Genomic DNA, 27,386 nt, shown 5'->3' with positions numbered 1-27,386 from the left:
GTCCACCACCTACTGCCTCTTCTGCAGGAGGGGTAATGAAGAGCTCTCTTGCTGAGACAACACAAGCACCACCATCTAGGATGGCATTCACCTAGGACATTGCCAAGGTCACAGGTGTTCTCGATATAATGATGGTAGTCTACTTAGGACATGATGTCCCAAGGAGTTCCTCTGGTGGTGTGACACCATCTGCAGAAACGTCTAGGTCCTCGACGAGGCTTCGTAGTGATAATTCAACACAGTCGCTAGCAGTGGCAACCATCCCTCTGCATGAAACGCCAATACCACTAACATCCCATCCTGCTGGTGACCCACCACCAACCATACCATCGGTCACCAACCCTGATGAAGCATAAAGTGAAGTATCACCGACTATAGAATACCCACCTATAGAACCAAGCACCTCAGGGGTATCATCTCCCCAACAAAGTGCTATTGATGCTCCAACAACACCACTGGTTCCCTCCAGACTGATAATGTATCTGCAGGGTCCTCTTCCACTGCTGCTAGCCAGCCACCACCTGTGGCCACCAGCACCCCAACTGTTGGTGGAAAGAAAAATTCTCTCTCCACAAGAAATTTATATATATATATATATATATATATATATATATATATATATATATGTATATATATATATATATATATAATGAAAGGGAACCAAGTAGAGAACTCATTAGAAAACTAATACCTGATGGTTGTCGTGCCACATGCCCAGTAAGTGAAGTACTATTTAAATGCTAACTGAACACTTATAGGAATGCACAAAACTACATGTATATGGAAAACAATTTGGAACTGCCATGCAAACTCTGGTACAGGTTTTGACTACCATAATCAAACGTGCCACAAAAGTCTCAAACTTTACCCACTTGAGGTAAAACCACACGAAATTACACACGACAATTGTTTTTATTCAGTGCAAAGGAATCCACAAAAAAAGTTCCTAAGTAACATTACATATACATCCATATAGTATTATACGTATAAGTGCAAGGTAAACTAGATAGAAAATGAAAAATGGGAAACAACTTACAAGTCCACAAGACAAGAAAGAACTGTTGGGATGGTAATGTAAACTGCATCCCTGATTGCCTCAATAGAAGAGGGATTTGTGTGGTTTACATTACCACCTGTCTTGATTTTTCTGCTGTATGAGTTCTTTATTGAGATTGGAGATTACTGTGGTAATCTCTTTTAACAGTGTTGACGGTGATAGGGTTTCTTCTGTATGAGTTTGTAAATGTCTTTTGAATGCAGACTTTTGTGCAGAGGCCTTTTTACACAGTGTTGGGGATAACGCATTACATAATAGTTACAAAATGTGCTGTAAAAACTATATAACTAAAGTTACTTTACTTACAAATGCAATGTGTTACCTAAGTAATGAAGTTACTGTAATGAGTGTGTGTAATATTATGTAATAATATTACTACAAGTTACTCTTATGTTATTCCCGTTGCATTAATAACAGTCTGTTGTAGTAATTCATAGGTCCACAGAAAGAAATGTCTCAGACTTTCCAATATCAAATTCAAATCCACTTCAAAATCTCATAACCTGGCACATCTGCAGTAACCATTTACACCATAGTACATAGCAGCAAATCATACTTATTTTAATTTTAGCACAATAATATATATTAGCTGCTCGGATGATAACCATACATTTATGGTTTGTTTCTACAGCTGGAGAGCTGTCATACCTGTACGTAATGTTGCCACATTCCTTATCTTGTAGATATGTGTAACACCATCAATATAACAAAAAGGCCATAATTGCATTCCTTGTATAAACCCACAGCCACATACGTAAGTAATGGAAGTTATTGGAATAGTTTTCTGGTAGGAAACCTCTTATACTGAACTAAAATATGCTTTTGTGTTAGTAATCCACTGAGTAACGCCTACCCTTACAAAAATGTTGATAGCAGATAGCAAGTCACTTGTAATTCACATGCATGCAGCAAGTTCTACTTGATAGCAAATTGTTAACATATTAGTAGCAGCAGTGTGCTTGCAAACTGCTCACTTGTTCACTATTTATGCAACCAAATTGCATGCAAACAATTTAATAGCAACTGATAGCAGAACTACGCTATTAATGTGCTATCAATTTACATGCAGATAATTTAATAGCAAATGATAGCAGAACTACGCTATTAATGTGCTATCAATTTACATGCAAACAATTTAATAGCAAATGATAGCAGAACTGTGCTATTAATGTGCTATCAATTTACATGCAAACAATTTAATAGCAACCAATAGCAGAACTACGCTATTAATGGGCTATCAATTTGTATGCAAACAATTTAGTAGTGTTTGATAGCAGGTAGAATTATGCTATATAATTTGATAAATTAACAGTTAATTAGCATATAAAGCAATACTTAATTTTATATAAAGTATACACAGTGTACATTTAAAACTCTAGTCTCTCTCTAATACATTGGCTAATACAGAAATAAAGGTTTTATCAGTTACATCAGTAAAAGACATGAAAACACAAGGGCTACAAATGTCAGTTACCTTGACGGTTACAACATCTAAATCTGATGGAGGATTACAAGTTAATATGTGAGGAATTCTGTGTCCACCAAGTGAAAGAGAAGTGCTGTGTGCTGCAAGTTGTGTTACAAGTAAGAAAATCTCATTGCAGTGGAAAATGTATACAATTTTTTGGACAATACCATATTCAATCTTGCTATGATCTTTATTGTAATAAGCTATAGCAGAATTACTTTTCTTTCCTCTGTTCCAGTAGCATGCATGAATAAGTATATCATTCACTTTTATCCGTGAATATATTATGCAACTACTTATATCATAATCGATACAGGCATTCACTTCGGATTGCGTTAGTGTTGGATTTGTAGGTTTTCCTAGCAAGTACACATCATCAAAAATCTTTGTACAATTATGCTTTGGAACATGACGGCAAAGATGCAGCTGATCAAATACCTCCATGTAAATACTGTCCTCTGGTATTAATTCATTGGCAAGTGAAGGCAAATTTTTTTGGTATGAAAAAGAAGAAATTATTTGCTTCTCTACATGCTGTGTTCCATGCACCAATGACTTCAAAATACCATTCTGGCTTTCAAAATAAAAACACGAGTGTACCCACAGTGGCCCTAATTCTCTTACACACTGAGTCAAGTGAAGTAACAAGTGGATGTTTGCAGACATGTATCGCCTTCCATACAATTGTTCAAATTTGCAACAAAACTGTTTAATTGTTTGTTCACAATATTGCAGCTGCTCATCAGAAATAGACTGTTGTGTTAAGTTGTAAATAGATACTACAAAACATGCATAGTGGTTCCAATATTCTGGTGGTAAAATGTCGTGTAATACAGGCAAAGAATAATAAAGTAAAAAGGATCGATACTCTGAAGCCTTGTAAAATTTGAAATGCTCTGATCCACGTGGTCTTCTGGTAATGATAGATGGTGGATTAATTTCACTAAGACGTTGGTCTACTATGCCAACTTTCCTTCCCAAATAGTATCTTTCATGGTTGTGCACTGAGTTAAACCAAAGTGACATCAACAACTTCATAACACCCAGTAAGACACAGTGCATATAGTCAATACTGGTGCCTCTAATGATATCATAGTGCATTAATTTCATCAACCATGATGGACCTTTCACTCCATCAACTATCAAACCCTCTCTAAGTGCCTTCCTGATATTTTCATCGTGTGTCACTTTTGTTCGATTTAGGCAATGTCCATCTGAACACAAATTGTTATAGGGGTAAACATGTGTGTGGCCACGCGCACTTGTTGTAAGTGTAATTCCTGGTTCCAGGCACTTACTGCAGCCAAACTCTCCATTGAACTGTATGCAATTCAATACTAAACACTTGGCAGGTAAATCACAAGTTCCAGCTAATAAAATTGCTTTGGAAACAAATGAACTACACAGAGGCGGCTTTACTCAACTCCATGTTGTTCCAATACCATTAGTTCCTTAACTATTGGCTTTAAATAAATATTCGTATTTGACTTGCTTTCACCAAACCAGAGACCAGCAATTATCATGTTTTCCTTAAGTTTCCGCAGCTTGTAAGGTAGCTCATTTATGACAAAATACAGAGGCCACAAGCTAAATTTGGAGGACTTAAAAAGTGGTAAACCATCTACATTCCATGTCAATGAAATGTTGTTTTTAGATGAAAGTACTCCATTTGGTAACATGAGTTCCTGGTACAGGCTGCCATCATATATATCTTCATAATTACTTTCGTTTACTTTGACCCTCAAAAAATGATGTTGTATATTAGTAAAAAAACGTTTCCTAGTAAAAAGGGACTTGATTTGGTCACTAACCGAAAAATGAACAAAATATTTGAAATCCTTTATAGAACTAAAAGCCATTTTGTAAACAGAGCATGCAGAGGTCGCAATATTGCTGATGGGATTTAAACATTTGGAACAGTAATAACAAAAATGTACTGGGATAATTAAGCTAGAAAAAAATTTTTTTAACTTGAACAAAGATGTGCAAGCTTTATTAGGTTGTGGGCAGATGGTATGGATGAGGTATAGTAAATCAGATATGGCCTCATTGGTTAGCTTATGGCGAACTGCAAATGCCAACAAAAGTACCATTGTTACATTGACAGTGATGGAAGCACCTGCATAAAGAGGAGTATCATTTGGGAGCAATGGATCATTATCTGGATCATCATCAGTTGGTGGTCTATCATTCTCAGTGTGCTCCTCTTCATTGTGTTCTTCATCATCAGGGCGCTCAAAGTACTGGTCATCATCAGGGTGTTCAAAGTACTGGTCATCATCAGGGCATTCAAAGTACTGATCATAGTCAGAGTACTGGTCATCATCAGGGGACTGGTCATCATCAGGGAACTGGTCATCATCAGGGAACTGGTCATCATCAGGGCATTCGAAATAATGGTCATCATTTGGGTGTTCACAGTGCTGGTTATCTATATCAGGGTGCTCAAAGTGCTGGTGGTTATCACCAGGGCATTCATTATACGGCTGCAAATCATCGGAACTTGACTGTGATTCCTCACATCGACCAGATAACTGTTCTGTAATTGTGTGTATTGTATCATTATCAACTGAACAGTAAAGTCTCACATAATACTTGCACAGAAATGAAAAGCCACCAAAATATTTTGATGTTATGATCTTTTACAGTGTAGCTATAGTAGTAACTGTTCCATTTATGTGCAAGTTAGTTATGTGGGGCTATACAGCTATCTAGTCATATAGTGGCACCTGGTGGAGTTTGGTCATCTTGGAATGCGTGGGTAATTGTCTGTGGTAAGTCAACTTGTAAACCGCTGGCTGTAAACATAACCACCTATGTAAATTATGGTAAGTCACAACATAATTATCACCTTCTAATGAATTTCCCTCGAGCGCTTTGATGTAGCGATGTCGTGTTCTTCTCGGCATAGAGGAAATTGGATTATCTGACTCCAAGTATCCCTTGTACGAAACTTTTTCGTTTTCACTTTCTCTCCGCCATTAAGGTAAGCCGCGCAATGAAAGCTTGGCGCTACCCAATTACGCAATACCCGCGCCATTTAATACAAGCCAATCATCAGCTAATTTAAAAAAAAGAGCGCTCATTATAATAGCCTGCACCTGTTGTTAACGACGTAGTTCGCACCGGTAAAGCAGTTAGACGATAGAATGGCGGAATATTCCGACACGTTTGTCTTGTGGGCTGGCTGCCAAAAGACCAGCATAATTAAACGTAAAGACGTTAAGAAGGGTATTTTCGCTCCGAAACAGGATGTTACAGTTAAATGGAAAGGCAGATATTACGAAGCGAAAATCATTTCAGTAGGTAAGCATTAACCAAACTTGTAAAATTTCACCTCAGTTATATACTTACCGTAACTTCCTGTTTATTCAGGAAATGACGCTAAAACACTGAAGCTAGAGATGAACGATTACAATTCCAGGAATAGTGCTAGTCCAGCTATTCACAAGAAAAAAAAACTTAGTAAGAAGTCTGCTGTGGACAAACAAATTGAGGAAGAGATTCTTGGTGATGATGATGATGATGATGATGTTCCGCCACTGCCACCACCTCTGAATCTCCCTGCACTAAATATTAACACTAGTACTGCCACACTGTCAGTCAATCCTAGGAGTACAGCAGCACCAGCGGTCCGAAGCAATGCCACTACAGTGGCTCGAAGTAACACCACTATGACCAGTTCTACGACTGTGACTAGTTCTGCGGCTGTGATTAGTTTTACGACTGCTACCAGTGTAGTCAGAAGTATCAGTACGATCGCCACCTCAACTGGACGTACCACCACCACCGCCTCAACTGGACGTACCACCGCCACCACCTCAACTGGACGTACCACCGCCACCACCTCAACTGGACGTACCACCACCACTGCCTCAACTGGACGTACCACCGCCACCACCTCAACTGGATGTACCACCACCACTGGACATGGCACACCTCATGGGGGCGGAGCGTTCAATAGTCCAGATAATCCTGGTTTCCCTACACAATGGCAACATTTTGACAACTTTTATTATGGTAATAATTAATATACATATAAAATTGTCACAGTTATCAACATGTTGTATACATATAATTACAGGTTCTGGTATGGCCAATCATAGCTTCTATCCGTATCCTGCCTATCCTCCTCCACAACAGGAAGCTCCCGATCTTTTAGCACTGTACCACTCTTTAGAGGAGAGAGTAAAACATCTTGAAGCTGCAATGGTTTCTGGTAATGCTACAGGTGGTGATTCTAGTACCAGTATGCCAAGTGTATTGGAACTGTCAAGAGAGCAAGAGCTGACTGTGCACATGATCCTGTCAAGCGCTCCAGGGTGGAGAGTGGCTTTGAGAAAGATTTTAGTAATAGTGTTTGGCATGGATACTTTGGCAGGATCATGTGCAGTGGGAAGGAAGAACTCTACCACAACGGCACTCAGTACATTGAAGCTAAATGCCCTCAAAGCTATGTAGAATTTCAAATTTACTTGCGGTGACATATTCCTTATCATTACAGACCTTATACTGAGTAACTACCAGAATGAGAAAATCAAGGAAGGAGAAATGAACATCATCATCAACAGTGCTTGTGCTGGTGCAAGAAGGACCCTTAAGAAATAGTTATGTGTGTATATACGATACCTTATTGTAACCATGCTATATTATTAGAATTTCAGTAATACAGTACATGTAAGCAGTTTGCAAGCACTCAAAAGCGGTTTGAATGCACTTGAAAGCAGTATGCATGCATATGTTTGCAAGCGCATGCATGCACAAGCATACAAGCCAAGGGATGCGTGTGAATTACAAACATTTGCTCACAAACAAGTTCATGCATGCTGCTTGCAAATCTTGGTTTGCATGCAAATGGGCCAAATCTTATACTTGTGCATATAAACATCTGCTTGTGAGCAGATTGCATTCAGCATGCAAATTGTTTGCATGTAGTTTACATGTACATTTTTGTAAGGGTAGCTACAATGAAGCGATGCCTAGCCGCAACGAAGTAACAAAGCCTACTGAATGAAGCTTATTCACCAGCTTCTTACTTATACCGTACGGAAGAAAACTTTGGCAATCAAAAAAGTTTTGTGAATTTACAATAGTGGAATTTTGGCGAATAAAAGTTTGGCAAATTAGTAATTAGCTTCGAGATTCTAATTAAAGCTCAAAATGTAAATTAGTGCAGCTCCACGTGTGCCGTTTGTGCCCAGGTGCAAGTGTGATTCCATTTTGCGATTTAGCAAAGATGACAACAATGGGATTTTCTGTGGAGTCTATGATTCGATGAATATAAAAGTATTTGGCAGAATCCAAGTATTGGTGGAAGTTTGATTTGCGGAGAGATTGGCAATTGCTATGACACCTATGCCATGGCAATCGAAGGAGACATTAAAACTGTTGGGTACGTCCCAAGAAAAATTTCTGCCATATGTTCGATATTTTTCAGGCGTGGTGGTAGTATCATCTGCTTTGTAAGTGGTTCCCATAGATACTTGTCTGATTTGCCACAAGGTGGACTTTAAATACCTTGCATTTTGAAGTTCGCTGCAAGTAATTTAAATGAAGCAGGCAAGGCGAGGCAACAGTCAGAATCTACATTATAAACATGTATTTCCGAGTGTACCCGTACTACAACGCTGTCAAGCAAAGTTGTTGCACCAATGGTGAGTAACCAAAGTGAAGATCAGTCTTCAAGCTCTACACACATTGACATTGATGTTCCAATTAATCCTCCGGCACCGATGTTAAAGATAGATGACCGTTTATCAGATCTGAGTATAGATATTACACAGGGGGGTAGGACATGACCATGTGCACTATGTAGCGCTAACAAAAATATCCATTTTAAACTTTAAACGTAGTCATACTACCTGTTGAAATTAATAGATCGTACAAAAAACGATTGCATTGTAATCGTTGATGACCACTGTTACTGTTGATGTGAAAGTCGTCACTGCCACACATCGTCATTGTTGTAAGTCTAATTACTCCATGAAGGCAGCATTTTTCCAATTGTGAATCACAGCATTGCACACAACAAACTAAGTAAAATTAAAATATGTATTAATCCCCGTCAATCCCCTTCCTCTACTTTTTGTGCAGGGTCTATTCATCTCACGTGAAATACTTTCGGTACTTGCGCAATGTTATTACACATTCACATGGGCTTGTCCTACCCCCCCCCCCCCCCCCCCCTGGATATTACAGAAAGTTGTAGTGTTGACAAACCATCAGCCAAAAAGCAAAAGATATTTGATGCAGAGAAAATCATCATCGGAGAACACTGAAATCAATTATGCTCAGCAATTACTAAAGGAGAAGCATCAAAAAGATTAATGGGCTACGTACAACATTGTACAAAGAAAAATTTCAGAAATTGAGGATAGTGTTCAGATTGTACATTGCTCAACAAGACACCATTGAATAACTGTTTCTACCATTAACTGTAAGGAAGGTGGGGTTAGAGTGCTTGATTCTGTTTTCACTAACTGTGACAAAGAAACTGAGGCAGTCGTTCGTGGTCTGTATTAATGTGACACAGAAAATATAAGGATCATTATGAGCAGATGTCAAAAATAAATTGGTGGAAAGGATTGTGGGTTGTTTGCAATAGCGTTTGCTGTGGCCTTGGTGTTCAATAAACGCCCTAGTAAACTGAAATACATGCAACAAAAGATGAGGTCTCGGAATGTTTTACAAAACAAGAAATGACGCCATTTCCATGCACTCCAAGTAACATTAATAACAATCACTTTAATTTGTAAACATTTGCTGTTGATACATTTCTAATCATTCTTTTAATTGTATTCTTACAAATTAATAATAATGTTGCAATAATTGGAAAAGAGTTTATAACACTCATGCTAGTCTATTAATATACATAGCAACTAGATGCAAGAAACAATCCCAGACCCCTCGAAACCATTAATGATAATCTCTGGGTTGTTCTTTACATAACTACATGCAGACACAATCCAACTTGCACTCAGTGGCTTCACGGCACTCATTTTCAAGTCGATGGGTTTCCTCTGTCCCTCTTGGTGTTGTTGGCATACTTGGCGGGCATGCCAACGCTGAAACTCAGCACAAAGTTGGTTTTTCACTGCCTTGTTAAACCAGGCACGCACCCATAGCCAGCCAAAGGCCGGCTGTTGGCGCGTGCCTGGTTTACTGAAATTGTTTTCGTAAAAACGTGTGTGTGCCTACCTACCTATGTTTGTTTGTCCGTACGCACCCACGTGAGCAAAAAATGTTAAAAATGATAAAAAACAGCCAACATGTAGGAATTGAAAACTAAATTAAGTCTGTATTAAACTTCCACACACATAAACTTCGCTTTGAGGTGGTTTCTTCTTCGTGTGGTCTGAAATATGGGTATGGTGACTCTTCATATACTTCTTGAACGGCCTTCCCTTTCGGTTTTATAGACATTTAAACAACACCGAAGGCCTCTTAAGCTACCAGAGGTAGCGAATCCTTTGGGTTGAAAGGGGGGCGTTATCTGTACTTACGCAAACGAAACTGAAGGGCAGCCTCAAGGCTTTCTCTATACAATTTGCACGAGAAAACACGATAGACACACTATAAAACAGTTGAGAAGACACTTCTATGCGTAATTTGCAGTTTAAAGCGATTTGTTATAGTTGCGCTTCCTTAGCAGTGCATAACAACATAATTATCAAATTACAAAATAATTCATGAATTACGAAATACACTGAATTACAGAATTTACAAATTCTAATTATCTAGCTGAATTAATAATACCTATAACATGAATTATATACATGGCTGATTAATTTAGTTAGAATGGGATAGTATTAATTGCATGGGTGCCTGGTTTTTAGAAGTAGCACACCATCAAGTTGTTCACACTGACATCAAGGGGCTTCAAACTATTAGTGTGGTTAGGTGGAACAAGCACCACGTTGGTGTTGTGATCCAATTGTGTGAGAAAGGCTGAGGTGCACTGACCCTTAAAATTATCAAAAATAGCTAAGACTGGATAATCTTCAGAAAGATTAAGACTCTCCCTTTTCTCTGCAACATACAGTATCAGGACATTGTCTAAATATTCTGTCATTGTCTCATGTGCCATTTTTTGGAATTTCATATTTAGGTAAGCAGCGTGGAGTTGTACCTTGATAAATTATCTGGGAAGGCAAGAAATCTCCGTTAAGTGTACCAGCCAATACTGCTGTGAGCTGTCACTTATTATCTTTCCCAATGGCTTCAACTCTTTTACTTCCGTCAGCCTCCATAGTCCAACCCGAGGTTGGCACAATATTTAAGCCCGTTTGGTCAAAATTAATTACTAGCTCTGCTGGAATTTCATTCATTACTATTACTTTCTTGATTTCCAGCAAATATCAGAGTTCCAATTCAACAAAATTTTCCACGGTGACTTTAGCCTTTGTAGTTGCTTTGCGCTTAACAAAGCCCATTCGGTGAAGTGTATATTGCACCCAGCCTTTGTTCAGATCTACTCTTGACAACAAGATTATGTCTTCATGCATCAGAATACCTTCAGCACATAATATGACTACTGCGGTATTAACAACTGTTCCAGTAGATCTCATATAGGTGACATATCTCTGACTTGCTTGTCCAGTTCTTCTCCTATCTTCAGAGGACGGCCATTTTTTTTTTGAAGAAAATTCTTCAACTCTTTTTCACTGGGAACATCACCCTTGACTTGCAGATACTCTTGATACAAGTTCTTTAGCCGATGAACGCTAGTTTCATTCAGCTGCTTCAACAGTTCTGGATATTTCTTTGCGAAGAACTTCATGGCAATTGTTGTCCCATATTCCACAGCCCTCCGGGCAACTAGCAGTTTTTGAGTTGACATCAGTGTCTGATATGGTCTTCTGCTGCTTTCTTACTATTGGCTGACGTATCTATTACATCAGCAACTCGTTTGTTTGCCGAAGTGATCGCTCCCATCAAAATTGACGAGCTTAATGGCCCTGTAGGATCTGGTAAAACACTTGCAGAGGGACGAAACTTACTGTCAGTGCGCTTAAAATACTTTAGAATCGACATGACATATCAGATTTTAATAGTACACACGTGTTTGTTCACGAGATAATCTTAGAATTTAGCGGTCAAAAACTTTGGCAAATCATTACTGATTCGCCAAAGTTTTGATCGCCAAAGTTTTCTTCTGTATGGTAACCAAGGTTTGCACATTGTACAACAATGCAGATTGCATGTGATAAGATGGTAGTTTCACATGCGACAGCTTAAGGCTGTGGACACAAAGTAATGTAATACGTAATATTATTTATTATATGGGTGATACGTATGTAACTGTAACTAAATAGTTTAGTTGCAAGTAATATGTAACGAGTTACTTTTAATGGTTGGCTTTGGGATATACAAAAAGTGAAATCCATGAAAAAAGGATCAAGCTTTATAACCAACCATTCCATGGCTGCCACCTTTGATTCACTTTTTTTTTCACCCAGGCTTTTTGAAGGCTGCACTGTATAATCAGTTCGAGGGTACCTTGTAATCATACTTGTTCAACAAATACATTTATTGTGCTCAGTAGTGTGTTTTGGATGCTATACTGTGACCTTTAGGCTTACATAAGCCAGTCTATTTCAAAGTCAGTTTACCAGTCATTATTGAGTTTTAGTCACATCCTCAATATTTTGATGACATGTATGAGGTGTTTTGAACACACAGATCACTTATCAGCAAACAATGCATACAATATCATTATGTTCTGTGAAATAAGGTTACTATCACACATGCAAGGAGGTGTCACCTGGGCAAGCACTGCAGCAATCAGAGTCAAAGTGTTGAATGGGCTTGAACTGTGACTATATCCATCTATCAGTAAATTCACCTTTTTACTTGTGTTTCTTCTCAACTGCTACTTTGTTCCCTCTTTCCAAAGCACTGGTGCATGCTACTGATAGCTCTGGAAGATCCTTTACAATTGCAGCAAAATGTCTGCTGAAGATTGTAACATCATTGGAGATCCTTACATCTTGCGAGTTAGTTCTGTACACTAATGTTTTTTTGATCATGGGATTTTAATTCATCTCATTTTGACTCTTGATCTACTGTACAGCAATTTTGTGGCCTTGACCATTAATTTTGAGTTCACAGATCTCCTTCATGACACCTCCTTGACATGCAACGTGCATGCAGAAAACTAGTATTGCATGGCCGGACCCTACTGCCCATGTGACACTTATCAATTGAAGATTATAAGCAAGGATGGCACTACGTGAGTTTGACTTGATAAAGGAATCAACAACTCGTGAGCAATTCAAATTTTACTGTGTGGCAATCAACAACACTACGGAAGAAGGAACACTGCTAGGACAGTACGATGTACACAAAGTTAAAGCAGTAAGTGAACTAAAAAAGTTGCCATTCATATAACAAGCTGTAGTCACAACCAGGTGTCCTAGACCTTCAGCACTTGTGCTGCTAAGCCTTAACAAGCAATTTGTGGTCTAAGACTCGACGTGCCAAAATGTACGCATGCGCGTATAATCGTTTTTTATAATTAGAGTGTAATGGTGAAGCAGGTGGTGAGCTCTGGTTTTACTTGAACAGTGTCGAGCTTTGATATGTAAATCACACCAACTTATAATCCGCAACTGACAAGTACAGCGCGAAGAGTCTGGCCACGCTAAACTAGCAGAAAACACAAGCACCGTTTCACGTTTGAGAGCTAATACCTGTTTTAAAAATCAGAATGACGAACGTTTCTCTCTGTTGTAGCGACGGGGCGGTCAGGGGTGATCAATGATGCCTGTCCTTGTGCCAGCACAAGTCTCGCCCCAGACACGAAACGACCACATACCTGCCTAAAAATAATACATCGAAGTAACCACACGTTGTTAAACTACCTTTGACTTTTGAGTGTCAACCTCCTCAGCACTTTCACATTAGTCTCGTGCCCAGACCGCTTTTTTTTTTCTTTTTGTGTGGGGGCGGCGAAAAAAAAGAGGTTGTTTTGTAGTTAAAATGTTCTTTTTTTCGCCGCCCCCACACAAAAAGAAAAAAAGCGGTCTGGGCACGAGATTACTTTCACATGCCACCGATGCCACAAGGGGGTGTCACATCGGCTCACGCTGTAGATCTGTGACCGCGGTCAGTCTTGACCAGGGAATATTTCACCCTGACCCTTGACTTGCAGCGTTTATCGTTGAGTCCTAGCGATTCCGGGAGAATTTTAAAATTGATGGAAACAATTTCTATTTAACACAGGCTTGTGCAGCGCTCCCCAAGGATCTCATAGACACTTAGTCTTTAAAAATTCATCAATGGATGATGGAGTTATAAGCAATTTTATCCTTTAAAAATGGTAAAATTTTCTCCGCTTCTTTTCATTGAAAAAGTCCCCAAAAATGGCACAATTGAACAAATGTTTATAACTCAGGTTTGCAAAAACATTTTCAACTTCTGTTCCCTGATATAAATACCTCAGTAGCTACATGGACTATAGTGCAACCATCATTATAAGACCCTCTCAGTAAAGGTCACCTCTGTAGAAGGCCACCTAGCTAACAGTTGCATGAACTTAGCATATTACAAATGGCAAAACAACTTGCACTTGGTCTGAATGCAAACACTCTGTACTAGTCACATTCACCCAAAATACAATGTGCATGCAAAACAAGGACTTGTACTATTCATTTATATCTGCTTATACAGTTATTTTTACTGTTAGCTACTTTTTAGCTCCTTGATAGCTACCAAAGTGACGCACCAGACAACTTGGTTATTTATGTTTCAAATTTGCTGACTTTTTGCATACTAATAATGAAAACTACATGGACAAAAATGTTGCACTTGGTGTAACTAACATGTGCTGGGTCGTTTCTGGCAAAGACAACATTACATTGTGGTAAATATATTGAAAAACAATCTTAGAATTGGCATAAAACACCACATAAACACATTTATAGCAGGAAACTAACAGCACCATCGTGTTCCTCGTCCCCAGAAACCCTAGAAACGATCTAACTGTTTGATCAAACACTCGTACGGCAGCGAATCAATTGTGCCATCTTCCCAATGGAGGATTCACGGAGAAACTTTTATGCAGAATTTACGGAATTCCGGAATCGCTAACTCAGTTTGACCTGTGACTTGAGCGTTTCTTGTCCAAATTTTGACCTCCACTTATTTCTCTATTTTCCTATACGCACCTGCGCTTGTAACCTAGTATAATATTTTCTTGGTGCGTGCTACCAGCAGCTGGGAGAGAAAACTTCAGGTGAATTTTACAAAATTCTAACTAGCTTAACTACCAAACTAAGTACGTTAACTACAAAACTAGCTACCTTAACTACAAAACAAGCTACCTTAACTACAAAACAACCTTAATTAATAACTTAGTTCAACAAGTCTATGCCATCTTCTGGGCATAAGCCATAATGCCTCAGGATCATTTTGGCATTATATCGCCAGAGAGTAACTGACAAGCGCTGAGCAATTGTTTCCTTGCTAACTGTCTGGGAATACCACTTTTAACAGTGGTACGGTCGGCAATCGTGGATAAGGTTGACAAAGCAAAGTGAAATGCCTGTTGGAGCATCTTCTTGGAGATCCTTACTTCTTGTGAGTTACATATAACTCAGTAAACTTGATAATAGCTACGTATAGTTTTTGATTGTGGGTTTCGAACCTTCTGTATCGTCTTGACCCTTGACCCACTTTAAGAGCTATTTTGTGGCCTTGACCGTTGATTTAGAGTTTGACCGCGGTCGCAGATTGACCAGCCTGAGTGACACCCCCTTGTGCAACGAGGTCCATCACTATCGAAAACTGCAGCGGCGTGCGCACAAAAGTTGTGCATTGTTTAGAACTATTAATAGTGTACCGATAGTCTCGTCCCCAGCCGCCCACGCGCTCAATCGCGTGGGGCTGGGGACGAGACTATTAATAGTGTGTGTAGTCTCGTGACCAGCCGGGATTGTGTTAATGCGCAACCGGCATTTTTCATCCACGGCTTTTGTCATAAAAATAATCACCCAACTGTTCTTCATTAATTTTGTAGCTATAACTAGCTAATGCTGTGTAGTTAATGGGCAGGAAGCAGGGCATCGATTGTTGGGGTGCACACTTAGACAAAAATTAATTTTATGACATGCCTGGTATTCTTTTTTTATTACGGTATATGCAGGGGTGGTTTTAGGGACCAGATTTCTTAGCCGGGTTGTCTGAAACCTCTGGCTTACTTGAGAGCAACTGTTCAGCCATCAGGCAACTAGTTATTAGCTACTGATTCTTCCTTAACTACAACAAACCATCCCACACTGTTAACATTCAAGTGTAGGGGTAACACCTTTTGGGGGTGTCTGGCTGCATGTTTAAAAATAAATCCCTTCAAATGTTAAAAAAGGTGCACTTACAGGGTGTTACAGAGGAGTGCTAAAGTGTAGTTGTAGTGCTCTAAGAGGTGTTACTCCAGGGTGTTGGGGAGGTGATACTCCAGGGTGTTGGGGAGGTGATACTCCAGGGTGTTGGGGTTGCTCAAAGAAGTATAACTCCTCAGTACTATACACATATACAGCATGTGCATGACAACATTCAGTTAACAGCATGCAATATATGTATACAGCAGTATAAACATGTGTCAGTCACTTCATATATTGTTCATCTGATACTCATCCTTGAGGTCAACAAGCGATCTGCATGGGGAAAAAAAAACGCTTGCACAGAGTGTATATTATACATATTGTTCTCTGAACACCAATGCAAAAGTGTTGGGCGTATGAATCCTGTATGCCAAGCCCTATTCAATTACTCTAATAGAGCATACACTTAAAGTGACCACTAAGTATAGTACTCATGTAATCTACTATGCGTAGTTACTTATTATGTTACTATGTAACACTTTCACACCTCAGATCAAAGAAATTCCAGAGGATATACGTCATGTTGCAGGGAGATATCTAAATGAAGTTAGGTTAGGTAATCCTAAGGCTGCAGCACATGTTGCTGTAGACCTTCAGTACTGGTCACTGTAAAGTGTTAATTACATAACCAAGTAATAATAATAATAATAAGTGACGTCATAAATAATTAATTAAATAAATAATTAATTAATGTACAGCGAAACTACTTAGCACACACACAAATGCTCACCGGGATTGTGTTAGACGGTAGTAAAACAGGAAAAATAAAAAGGGATTTTTTCTTCCGTGCCTTCGTTATTGAATACAGTTTTCCATATAACGCCATCCTTTTTCAGTGCCTGACAACCAGTAACTCGTTAGTTACCACTCGTAAAACCTATTTGCGTGCCCAGAAACTAGTAAGGCCGGTTTGTAGCTCATAGCAACCAATTCAAATGCGCTGCGCCGCCTGCGCGTTAAACCAGGCGCCTGACTCCTTGTCTCCTATGAGGGAAAGCACTATTATTGGTGGAAGCAACGATGTTTTCTTACTTGGAAGTTAGTTCTATGTAATGTACTCCAACTATTACTTTACTGCAAGTAGATTTTAGTGTATTCCATTTGAGTATTAAAATGCGCAAAAGCATTAGAATACACTTACGAGATTTTAGCCAATAGTCAGTAGGGGAAAAGTCTTATTATTGGACCAAATTTTCAAGTTTGTACTACTGTCAAATCACTGATACTACGCTGTGTGGTCTGTTATTTAGTGACTAGTCCATAAGTGGTGACTTACTATTTGTAGCTACTGTACAAGCATTGTTTAGCTATTAAAAAGGTAGCAAAACAAAATTTCTATGATAAAAGACTCTGTTTACTGTGCTCAGGATCGAGTAAGGGGCACCAAGAAATAGTTTTTCATATAGAGCAGTCGTTCTTATAAGACTTGTTTGTGTTTCATGTGTATACAGCTTCTGTAGACATATCAGTACTGTGCATGTTGTACACTAATGATGCAGACACATGTGTCATAAGATAAATAATATACTTTGAACATTTGCTTTTACCATATGCTTGCAGCACTAGATGTGCGACTGCTGGTCAAGACAAATCTATTGTAGATAACATGGCTTATAGCTACTATAGCATTCAAACCAATATTGTTAACACTGAGTAATAATGACTACAATAGCAGTGCAAATGTAGATGTAATGAGCTATTCAATTTGTGGATGGTAACAGTGTTAGTGGAGTTTGTACTAAGATTCTGTCTTATAGCAGTGCTGCCTGTTCACGTCCCAAAACAAACCCAAAGATTCACTCGCAAACAACTATAAACTTGTTGTTAACTACTCGCATAACAATAGTCTATATATCGCATACATACAGTATGCTATAGGATACTAATATAATTATGTTCTAGTTAAATGTCTGTTGTTACATATAGCTTGTAATGTATGACTGTGTATAGTACGTATGTATGATGACTTACGATATGTGACCGTCTCAGCGAATACCTGTCTAGTTCGCACAAGCATGAGTATTTAGAAAATAGAAATTTTGAAATAATCCGTAAAATTACACATGCTACAAGAAAAAAATATGCAAGTTTTTATCGGGCCAGTACTCAAAGAAGGAAGATTCAAATCAATTAAACTATGCACCATCTTTGTTTTAGAATCTTCCAATGGTTTGTGTGTCACGTGAGTTTGTTTACAGAGCAGTAGACATAAACAAAGTTATTGCTGTTTTTTTTAAAAACAAAACCACCTTCATACCCTTATGCACAGGTGAATGCAAGGCAAAAACTATACCTTAGTTGGTCTGCCAATCCATGGTGAACATTGTAAGCCAAATTTCAACTTTGTAGACTAATCCAAATGGAAGTTACAGGGTATGACTGCAAATGCAAGCGCCTGTAGTTTATTTTTAGTTTAGTCACCGTACAAATTGATTTCCTTGTTCTTCCTACTTTCTAGCACTGTAATTCCAAAACTACTCACCACAGAAGGCTGAAACTTTGGTGAACCATTTCTTGGACTATGCAGATAATGCTGAGAAATAAAAAAAAATATTTGGAGGTTGTGCGAACTAGACAGGTTTTCACTGAGATGGTCACATATGTGATTATTGTATGTACATTCAGTAAAATTAAGTAGTGGATATCATTCAATCTTTCTTTAATAATGTTACTCTGTGTTGTGTTGGCCGGTCCATCTGTAATGCTATAATTTTTATAGCATACTGTAGTATTGTTACTAGGTTTTACTGAGAATAAAGCAGATGGGGTTGATAATGGTCCTATTCAGTGTCATACTGTACATGGTATTGGGGACGTTAGCTTTATATAAGTTGACCATATAATATTATTAATTGTGTACACTGAGCACAGAGTTGACGCTTGTTTTCTGTGTAATAGTGTTGTGAACCGGTATGGAAAAACTGATTAACTGGTATTGTCTTTTGCCCACTTACTTGGTAGACTTCTGCTGACAAGTGATAATGTCATAGCATAACCTCAAAGCATGTGTAAATGCTGTGTAACTAAATGCTGTGTAACAACAAGATAATATTTAGGCAATTTGCAGTTGTCAATTTGGCAAAATACACACTATTTAATTTTTATTAAATTTACTGGTAAATTGGCTCTACACTGTTGCAGATGTTGTAGGCTGACAGAAGGATGAATTTGTATCCTGAATGTTTGTTGTGCTGAAATGTCTGCCTTGTAGATTTAGTGTTCAGTCACAGTGAGCTGTCCACTGATCCCTTTCATAGGGTTAGATCATCCGATGCGCAATCAAATATCTGGATTGGATCATGTGTGCGATGGATCAATTAGTTCACGTTGAAGTGTTTTAACTTAGTCCTGCTATATACAATCTATTTTTTTTGTGAGCCACACCCACTTATCGTTATCATGTACAGGGTGTGTATCTCGAAGTAATACAGTAAACCTTTGATTTCTTTAGGATGTCATATCAAGTTACACATACAGTGTTGACAATGTCATCAGTGGACTGCTTATTGCAAACTACAAGGGTTATTGAAACTTAATGCTGAGTAGATACCTGACCAACTAACACATTAAAAGTGACTATAGGTATTGCATCATCGCTTCGAGATATGCATATGCACAGGCTATATACTGAAGTAGGATACTCTCCTCTCTTTATATAGTATGAACTCTTGCTAGTGGCCATGGGCTTGGCTCCATGTAAGCTCACAGACAGTATCAATCATAAGATATTCATGCAGACTGTAATACTCTAATTGATAAAAGCAGCGTCTTATAATTAGAGTGAATTTGTTAGTTTGTGCGTAAAATCACTGATACAAGCAGTTTTTCTTATAAATAATACTTGTTCGTGTTTCATGTATACAGCTTTCCTAGACATATCAGTACTGTCCATTTGGTGCATATAGGCACACATGTCAGAGAATGATAGTATAGCTTTGAGCATCTTATTTAAAGATCACTTTCACCATACCTTGCAGCAGTTTGGATGTGTGACTACTGGTTAAGACCAATCTATTGTAGATACACTTTTCTGTACACTTCGTAGAATGAAATTAATTTGTGTATGAACATGGCTTATAGCTACCATAGCAAATAAACCTATCACTTTACAATTATATTGGAGTACTGATGGCTACAATAGCAGTGCTAATGTAAATGTATTGAGCTAGTCATTTTGGGAGTGGGTAGCCATGTTGGTAGTGTGCATACTAAGATTCTATCATATAAACTATTGGCATATAGCTTATAATGTATGTGGACAGTATAGATCCTCGCTAACCCAAACTCCTGTAATCTAATCCCAACAGTAGAAATGACTGTTCTATTAGGGTATTTTGAGAACAAGTGTTTGTTCTATTACAGTATTTGAATAGGGTTCTGTATTATAGTTTATAATCTGAACAATTTTACTACTTTTATCAACTTGAGAACAGTGCTGTTCAGATTATTGAGGATCCACTGTTTAATAATTTGCTATAGTATCCATTATTAGCTTACAATGTGCGACTGTTGTGTGCACATATGATAAAATTAAGTGATGGATAACTCCCAATCTTTTTATGATAGTTTTTCTCTGTGTTGGTTGATCCATCTGTTTCCCTATAATTTTGATAACATACTTTAACATTGTTACGAAGTTGTACTGAGCTTTCAGTGTCTTTGTATTGGTACTGGTGACATCAACTTTATAATATTACCATGTATTTTGTGTATGTACACTGTGCACATGGCTTTCCCCTTGTTATCTGTACAGTGGTCTTTCTATTATTTAAATTCATTAAATAATGGGAAGTTAAAACCGATTGATTTATACACAGAATTCCATTCAAATACTCTAATAGAACATACAGTGTACACTCTGAAACAAAATACTCTAATAGAACAGTCACTTCTGTTTGAATAACAAAACATTTGGGTATCAATGGCCGAACATTAAAGGGACCACTGCACTGGGGATGTGTAACCTATTAGAGTATTTTCCATTACATGAACATTCTATTAGAGCATGTGTATGTTTTATTAGAGTAGTTGAACATAACTCTATATAAACAAATAGGCTTCATTTATTTGAACAAATTCACTTAACTGGAAGCTTTTAATGTTGAACTGAAACAGATGTTCGGATAATGGAGGTCCTACAATACTTATTATACATCACAGTTAGACAAAGCAAATACAAGTTGTTTTATATGTTAACAAATTTACTTGGTTATGTGTGACCCGGTCCTAGTAATAATAATAATAATAATAAATCACACCAGTGTACATATCCTGCATGGGAAAGTGGTTGCATACACATCAAAAGGGCAAGCCACTATTATCAAAGTAAGTATAGCCTTGACATGGATGACTGCATTCCCTCTGTTACTTTATACATAAGATCAATTGTGGGAATAAATTAATGCTTATGTGGTTACAGTCATATTGAAAGTATTACCCTTGCTATTCTACAAGCTGGGAAAACAAGCGCTTCAGCAAGTTTTTAATTATGTTCCACAACCACATTACAGATACCACGATCTATAATGATGCTTACCCATTTAGGCCTTTAGTAATTAGTCTAAACATTGCAAGAACATTGTAACTTGACTTTCCTTACTTTATTATACCTAACGTAGCTAGTTTCCTAACCATACTCGTATAGGCTTCAGGCTATTAGGAAAATGGGAATGGGACAGGAAAATACTTGATAAAAGTCACTATAAATTTGTCTACAACAAAATGCTATATTTGCTAGATCCTTCCACTCCCCTTCCTCAGAACGATCGAAATACCCTAATAGAGCAGTCACTTCTGTAATGAAGTTATTGTGAATTCTTATAGTGCTGAAACTGTATAATATATCTATGATGGTTAAAGGACCACAGAATATTGCAAATTGCCTAAACCCGTACGTTTCATAAATATTATGTTTTGTGATTATTACAAAATTAAAAATAATGTTAGGTCAACAAAGCCAGAAATGAACAATATTATTGAACTTATGCAGGGTGTAGAACTAACGTTTTGCTTGATTTCAGATGCCGGTTTGCAAAGGAATTCTTCGTGATGTACAAGGCTAGTTGTAAATGTAATGTGTTTTTAATTTGTTAACAATTTTTAACCAGCTTAGATTAGCACAATTAATTGGCTTTGTATATAACACCTTTGAATAACAAATAAGATGGCTTTTGTTTCATTCTATTAGCATGTTGTGATAAGGAGTTACAGCCCTTTGTTTACAACCAGTATTCATGGAGGTAATGTTACGGCAGTGGGCTTTTTTTAGTTTGGATGTAATATTACGGTGGCAGTCCTCAAATTTACAGGCCTTCCCATAGCTTCATTTTAGGACATTAGTGGAATAGTTATTAAGTTAAAATATTTTGACTGCTCTATTAGAGTATTTTAGTGCATAGTGACTGCTCTATTAGAGTGTTTTGATATCTTCAGAGGAAGCAGAGCGCAAGGATCTAGAAAATCTACTTACCCATTAGCCTGAAACAGAATGTTGTATAATAGCTGTAATATGCACGGGCACTCGTGATTTGCCTGTTATGTATGCCCACAGCCCTCGGGCTTTGGGCATATATATCAGGCAAATGCCTATGTTTCAGAATACTAAAAGGATTACCGTATTTCCTGGAAAAATTGCCATGGCTACAAATTTTTTCTCCATATAGATACCTGCGGTATCTATACGAGGGCGGCTACTAATCGAGGGCAGTGTTAATAACTCTCAGGCCCAGGCATCTATCAACTACTTCACAGCTACAACTATTTGTGATATTGAAATTTAGTGTTTGTATATCATAATATTGTGTAGTGTTGCACCGATATCCAAATTAGCCGATTATTCCGATAACCGATATCAAGCAACAGAATTAGCCGATACCGATAACCGATCCGATATACACTAATAACACTAACACTCATCCTCATCATTATTAAATGGCTCATATTAGTGACATAACCATTGATATACAGCTCATTCTAGGCTAAAATGTAAAGTTAGATGTATACCACAAGTAAAAGTTACTCATGGTAAACAGGTTTTAAGTACATTTTACTACTGCTATACAGTTGAGACAAGTGGCTGGTACTACATAGAAACCTAAAAACCTCAGTTTATTGTTGGGCATGGCCTAAACCCTGACAGTTTATTATGGGCATGGCTTGTAGTCACTGCTAAACCATTAACACATAACTTAATTAAAATGCCAAATAACTTATGTCTAGCCTCCCCCACATCATTATACTACACAGCGCAGTGGAGATTAACATCGGCCTTGATTTAATCAAAACCGATTAATCGGCTAGTAGCCAATATCGGCCCAATACCAATTATTGAACCGATTATCAGTGCAACACTAATATTGTGCAAATATTATTGTTGAACATCAAATTTATACCTAGCTAGCTAAATAGTTTACTGTCAACTGGTGGAGGTTAAGCTGCAGTGGGAAGAACATCACGAAGGATTACCGCCTGAGCTCCATGTACCTGACGGCCCCGCTAGGAACTGTGAAAATCTAGATCACCCCCTGCCCGCCACTGCTTACGTGGAATTTAGCTACGATTGTGCTTTCATTATTCATGTAAGTATATACAGCAACACATACAATTCTATATATGTATTCATATCTACATACAGAGAGAAGAATTCAGCGGATCTGTGGACATTAGTCCCTACACTTTCTTTAAAGATGACAACGTGTTTGTGTTATGGCAATGGAGTTGGCTTGATAATAGTCCTAGCACATCACCATCACCGATCCCACACAGCAACAGCTGTACTCCCGATCCAAATCCAAGTACACAAGCCACCTCAGATTCAGAGGAAGATGATATACCAGCAATCACACATACTGTGATTTTTAAATGCATTGGAGCTCACAAAGAAACTGATTACCAAGACCAGTTGGAACTTGCCAAGAAGAACCTTAAAGATGGAAAGCCTGTGCTGTAAAGCTGAATCTGGAACCGGATAACCCCTATGATTCAAAATCCATAGCTTTTCTTTGCAAAATTGATGACGATGAATGGAGAAGGATAGGAAGCAGTTGATGATGTACATGCTGCACAAAAGATTTTGAACGTAGCATTTGATTGGATACGATTCAAGTTTTATCATACCCCTGGCTGGTATGCTGGGATAAGGATAACTAAAAATGGCACAGCAAGTCCTCCTCAGCCATTCAGCTAGTTGACACACTGAACATGTTTTATATACATAACTTGCATTGCTACTGTAGAATCTTGTTTATTTATTTGCTGTTAAATTGTGAGCATACGAGTGTTCAGAAACGCACGGATTAGTTCCTGGTGGTGGTGGAAGATTAATTGGCACATTGTGAAATTTCGTACGGATTGAAGTATCACCACGCACAGACATTGGCTCATAACAGCTCGAATCTGGGTAATCGTTTGGCTTTCTTCTTGGGATTCTGGATGCTGAAATCTGGCATTAAACCTTCATAAAATCTAAGGTGTGTTGATGTGTGATAAAAGAATGGCAAGTTTTGATCCATTCGTTTCTTAAACTCTTCAGTCACCTTTCTCTATCCATAATAAACCTACATTTCATGTAAAAAACCATATAAGTAAATGGTCATATACCGTATAGCCTAATAAATATTTTGAGGGGGAAATTTTTTGCTGATTTTGATGTTTAGGGGGTTATCAGCAAAAATTTTATCCTTGACATATTTAAACCCCATATATTATGTTTGGAATTGCTTGTAAATCTGCAAAAAATTTGCCCTGTTCAATATCAAAAATATTTCCCCTCGAAATATTTTGTATCAGATACGGTATAAAACTGCACATATATTTATACACAATTCATATATACATACTTCTTTCAGGGTGAAATCCTTTCCAACAGTGTCCCGCAAAATGCTGAAAAAACATTCCACATCATCAGTGGTGCTTGATCTGGGATGTTCTGGGGGTATGCCATTCTTAATGTTGTATTCTCTTCTCCATTCTCGAGACTCAATATTAGCTACTAGAGCTATCAAAGTCTCCCTACTGAAACCCCTGATGTTGTTGATTTTCCTGCATACATGTAATATGACATATGCATATTTATCCCACTCAGCTTACCGGTTAACTTCCAAGAGACTGAAATCACAGCCATCATCCTTATGCCAAGGCATAAGATCGTCCAATATGAAGCTTAAAAATTCTTTATTAAATATGCTCCGTTGGTCATCAGTCAGACCCCTTTCATCACATGCACGTCTCCAATTGCGGACAACTTGTAGATATGCAGCTTCATCACAGTAGCCTTTCTGTTTCATCCATTCTATCAGAGGTTGACCAAATAATCGCTCAACATCCTCCGCACTCTGTTTACGGACACCAGATAGTGCACAGTAAGTAAGTTCTGCTGATGAATCATGTAGCGCTTCTGCAAACCTCTCCAACTGAATGTTACTTGGACTGCCTTGTCGGAGACTATAACCAATCTTGTAAGGGTCAAAATATTTTTACACATGTTACACCATGAATATTGAATACCTTAAATATGTGGCCTTCATCTTCACGCTCACAAAACCCTTTACCTGTAATAGGGTGCACTTCTGGCACACACAGATGATTATTGAAGGGGATTCCTTTTGAATGAAACAAATTCACTTGATACTGGTACTCCATGCAGCTGTGCCAATATAGAGCGTAACTTTTCAGCTTCAGTCTCATCTTTCCCTACAAAAACCAGGGCTTTAAGTGACCACTGAACAAAAGTTACATACGATACCTTCTATCCGGGTATGAATTTCATAACCAGATGGGACTGTTCAAAGCCTCAGCAGTTCAATTGCATCATCCAAACTGGCACCTTCTGAGTTCCATTTCTTTAGGTCACCAAGAAGTTCAGGGGAGACAGCATGATTTGGTAAAAGTGCAGTGATAGCTCCATTCTCACCTAGAATGAACAACATATCCAACAATAATGACAGCCCTGATAATAGAAAATTTACTGGCATATCTGTACAATACAACATCCACGTACATATGGGAGTGATCATTTCAACCATTCTCTTCATGCTCATATGGCTATACTTCGATCTAACATCTGCATGAATCTGGAACACTGACAAGGGCCTTGAGTTTCCCTTAGTGCATAACGAATTCCATTCTCCATCAGATGTAAATCCTACAAGTTCAGTGAAAGGTATGCATCTATCAACTGTTGCACTGGAAATACCATACACCATTACCTGCTACATTCATCTTTCTCTTGACCATTTCACTGATTATGTTATTGGCTAGGTCACGCACTTTAGAGTCACTCAATCCCTTGTAGGGTACGCATTGAACAGGAAGAGCATAAGGCTTTCTTCTCCTATCTTCTGTGCTGATCATAAAGACCAATATGTGTGAAGCTGCAGTCCGCTGATGTCGAGTCACACCCTTAATCACAGTGACTAGCCTTTGCCGTATTGACCTCAACTGACTAGGAACATTTTCTTCACTTTCAAGGTTTGGCCTCTGGATCTTGTCTTTCAAAACCCTGATCTCATTGAACAACTGTCTTCCTACTTCACCAAGCTCAGTCAGCTCTTTAATTTTCCAAGCTAAAATTATCATCTCTTTCTCGTTCTGCCTTGAAGATACAGTTTTCTCTGAATACGAATCATTGGACTTGACCAACTCTACAAATAAGTTGATTTAATCATCAGGCAATCTGTATGTAATAATGCATACCTGACTGAACAAATTCTAAATCTTTACTGAGAGAGCTCAAAGCCGAAGCCAAATCCTGCACTGTACTTTCTCTCCTAAGGCCAATTTCCTTTGTCTCCTCTAAACGTTGCTTATATGCTTTGTACTGCTTCTGGAGGGCTCCATCAGCTAAATCTACATCTCCACTCCATTGAAGCTTGGTGGATTCCTTCAGACACTTCACAATGTCACATCCATCTGCTTTCAACCACCACCATGCCCCCAGATTACACTTAGCAGCTTCATCAAGAACTTTCACCTAAAACTCAATATGTCACAGGTCAAAAAATAGTGTGGCAAACCTGTATTCGAGAGTCTACTGTGGTGTCGCTCATTGAAAAATCATACCTTAAGGACCTCTCTGAAACTGCAGGTATGTTAACCAAAGCCTACACAATTGACACATTAATAATATCAGAACACATTATGTCAAGTATTTAAACCTCCATAATCTTCTGACTCCGAGATGTACTGTAGCATGCTCCTTCTGAGTCCTGAGTTGATGGCACTGAACACCACATAGGTCCACGATGCAGTCTGACCCATTTCTGTCCAAAGTTTGCATACATAGTTTGTTGCCACAGACGGTAATCAGCTGGACAAGATACCTGTGTGTAATATAAATATATCAAGACACACGATAGTGTGTCGTGCGGCCCAAGAAGCCGGCGCGCCACACCGTGAGTATATTAACAGGAAGAAAGAAAACGCAATTTTCACACCTATGTAGCTCTGTGATCCCTTATCCGATTGGAACCAAATTTGCTAGAGA

At 38.3% G+C, this 27,386-nt stretch overlaps 1 protein-coding gene and 2 long non-coding RNA genes across 3 annotated transcripts; 1 reads left to right on the top strand and 2 right to left on the bottom strand.

The window, feature by feature from the left end:
* Positions 1-1,329: 1,329 nt before the first annotated feature.
* Positions 1,330-13,458, bottom strand: LOC136244257 (uncharacterized). The gene is made up of 3 exons (XR_010695130.1): positions 13,388-13,458; positions 13,217-13,345; positions 1,330-1,569 (listed from the first exon to the last, which is right to left on the bottom strand). It is a non-coding gene; the product is annotated as an uncharacterized lncRNA (long non-coding RNA).
* A 3,249-nt stretch (positions 13,459-16,707) lies between these two features.
* LOC136244256 (uncharacterized) lies at positions 16,708-24,234 on the top strand. Its single transcript, XR_010695129.1, has 3 exons — positions 16,708-16,942; positions 22,567-23,481; positions 23,538-24,234. It is a non-coding gene; the product is annotated as an uncharacterized lncRNA (long non-coding RNA).
* On the bottom strand, positions 23,458-27,331 carry LOC136244253 (uncharacterized). The gene is made up of 10 exons (XM_066035806.1): positions 27,058-27,331; positions 26,917-27,003; positions 26,597-26,873; positions 26,110-26,544; positions 25,902-26,045; positions 25,647-25,814; positions 25,409-25,594; positions 24,992-25,356; positions 24,742-24,943; positions 23,458-24,459 (listed from the first exon to the last, which is right to left on the bottom strand). The coding sequence occupies exons 1-6, from the start codon at positions 27,181-27,183 to the stop codon at positions 25,687-25,689; spliced, it is 1,197 nt and encodes a 398-aa protein (XP_065891878.1). The 5' UTR covers positions 27,184-27,331; the 3' UTR covers positions 23,458-24,459; positions 24,742-24,943; positions 24,992-25,356; positions 25,409-25,594; positions 25,647-25,686.
* Positions 27,332-27,386: the final 55 nt, after the last annotated feature.

The sequence above is a fragment of the Dysidea avara genome, chromosome 14 (assembly GCF_963678975.1).
Source record: "Dysidea avara chromosome 14, odDysAvar1.4, whole genome shotgun sequence".
NCBI classification, from domain to species: domain Eukaryota; kingdom Metazoa; phylum Porifera; class Demospongiae; order Dictyoceratida; family Dysideidae; genus Dysidea; species Dysidea avara.
The sequence above is the reverse complement of the archived record's forward strand: the minus strand, read 5'-3'. Positions and strand labels throughout refer to the sequence as shown.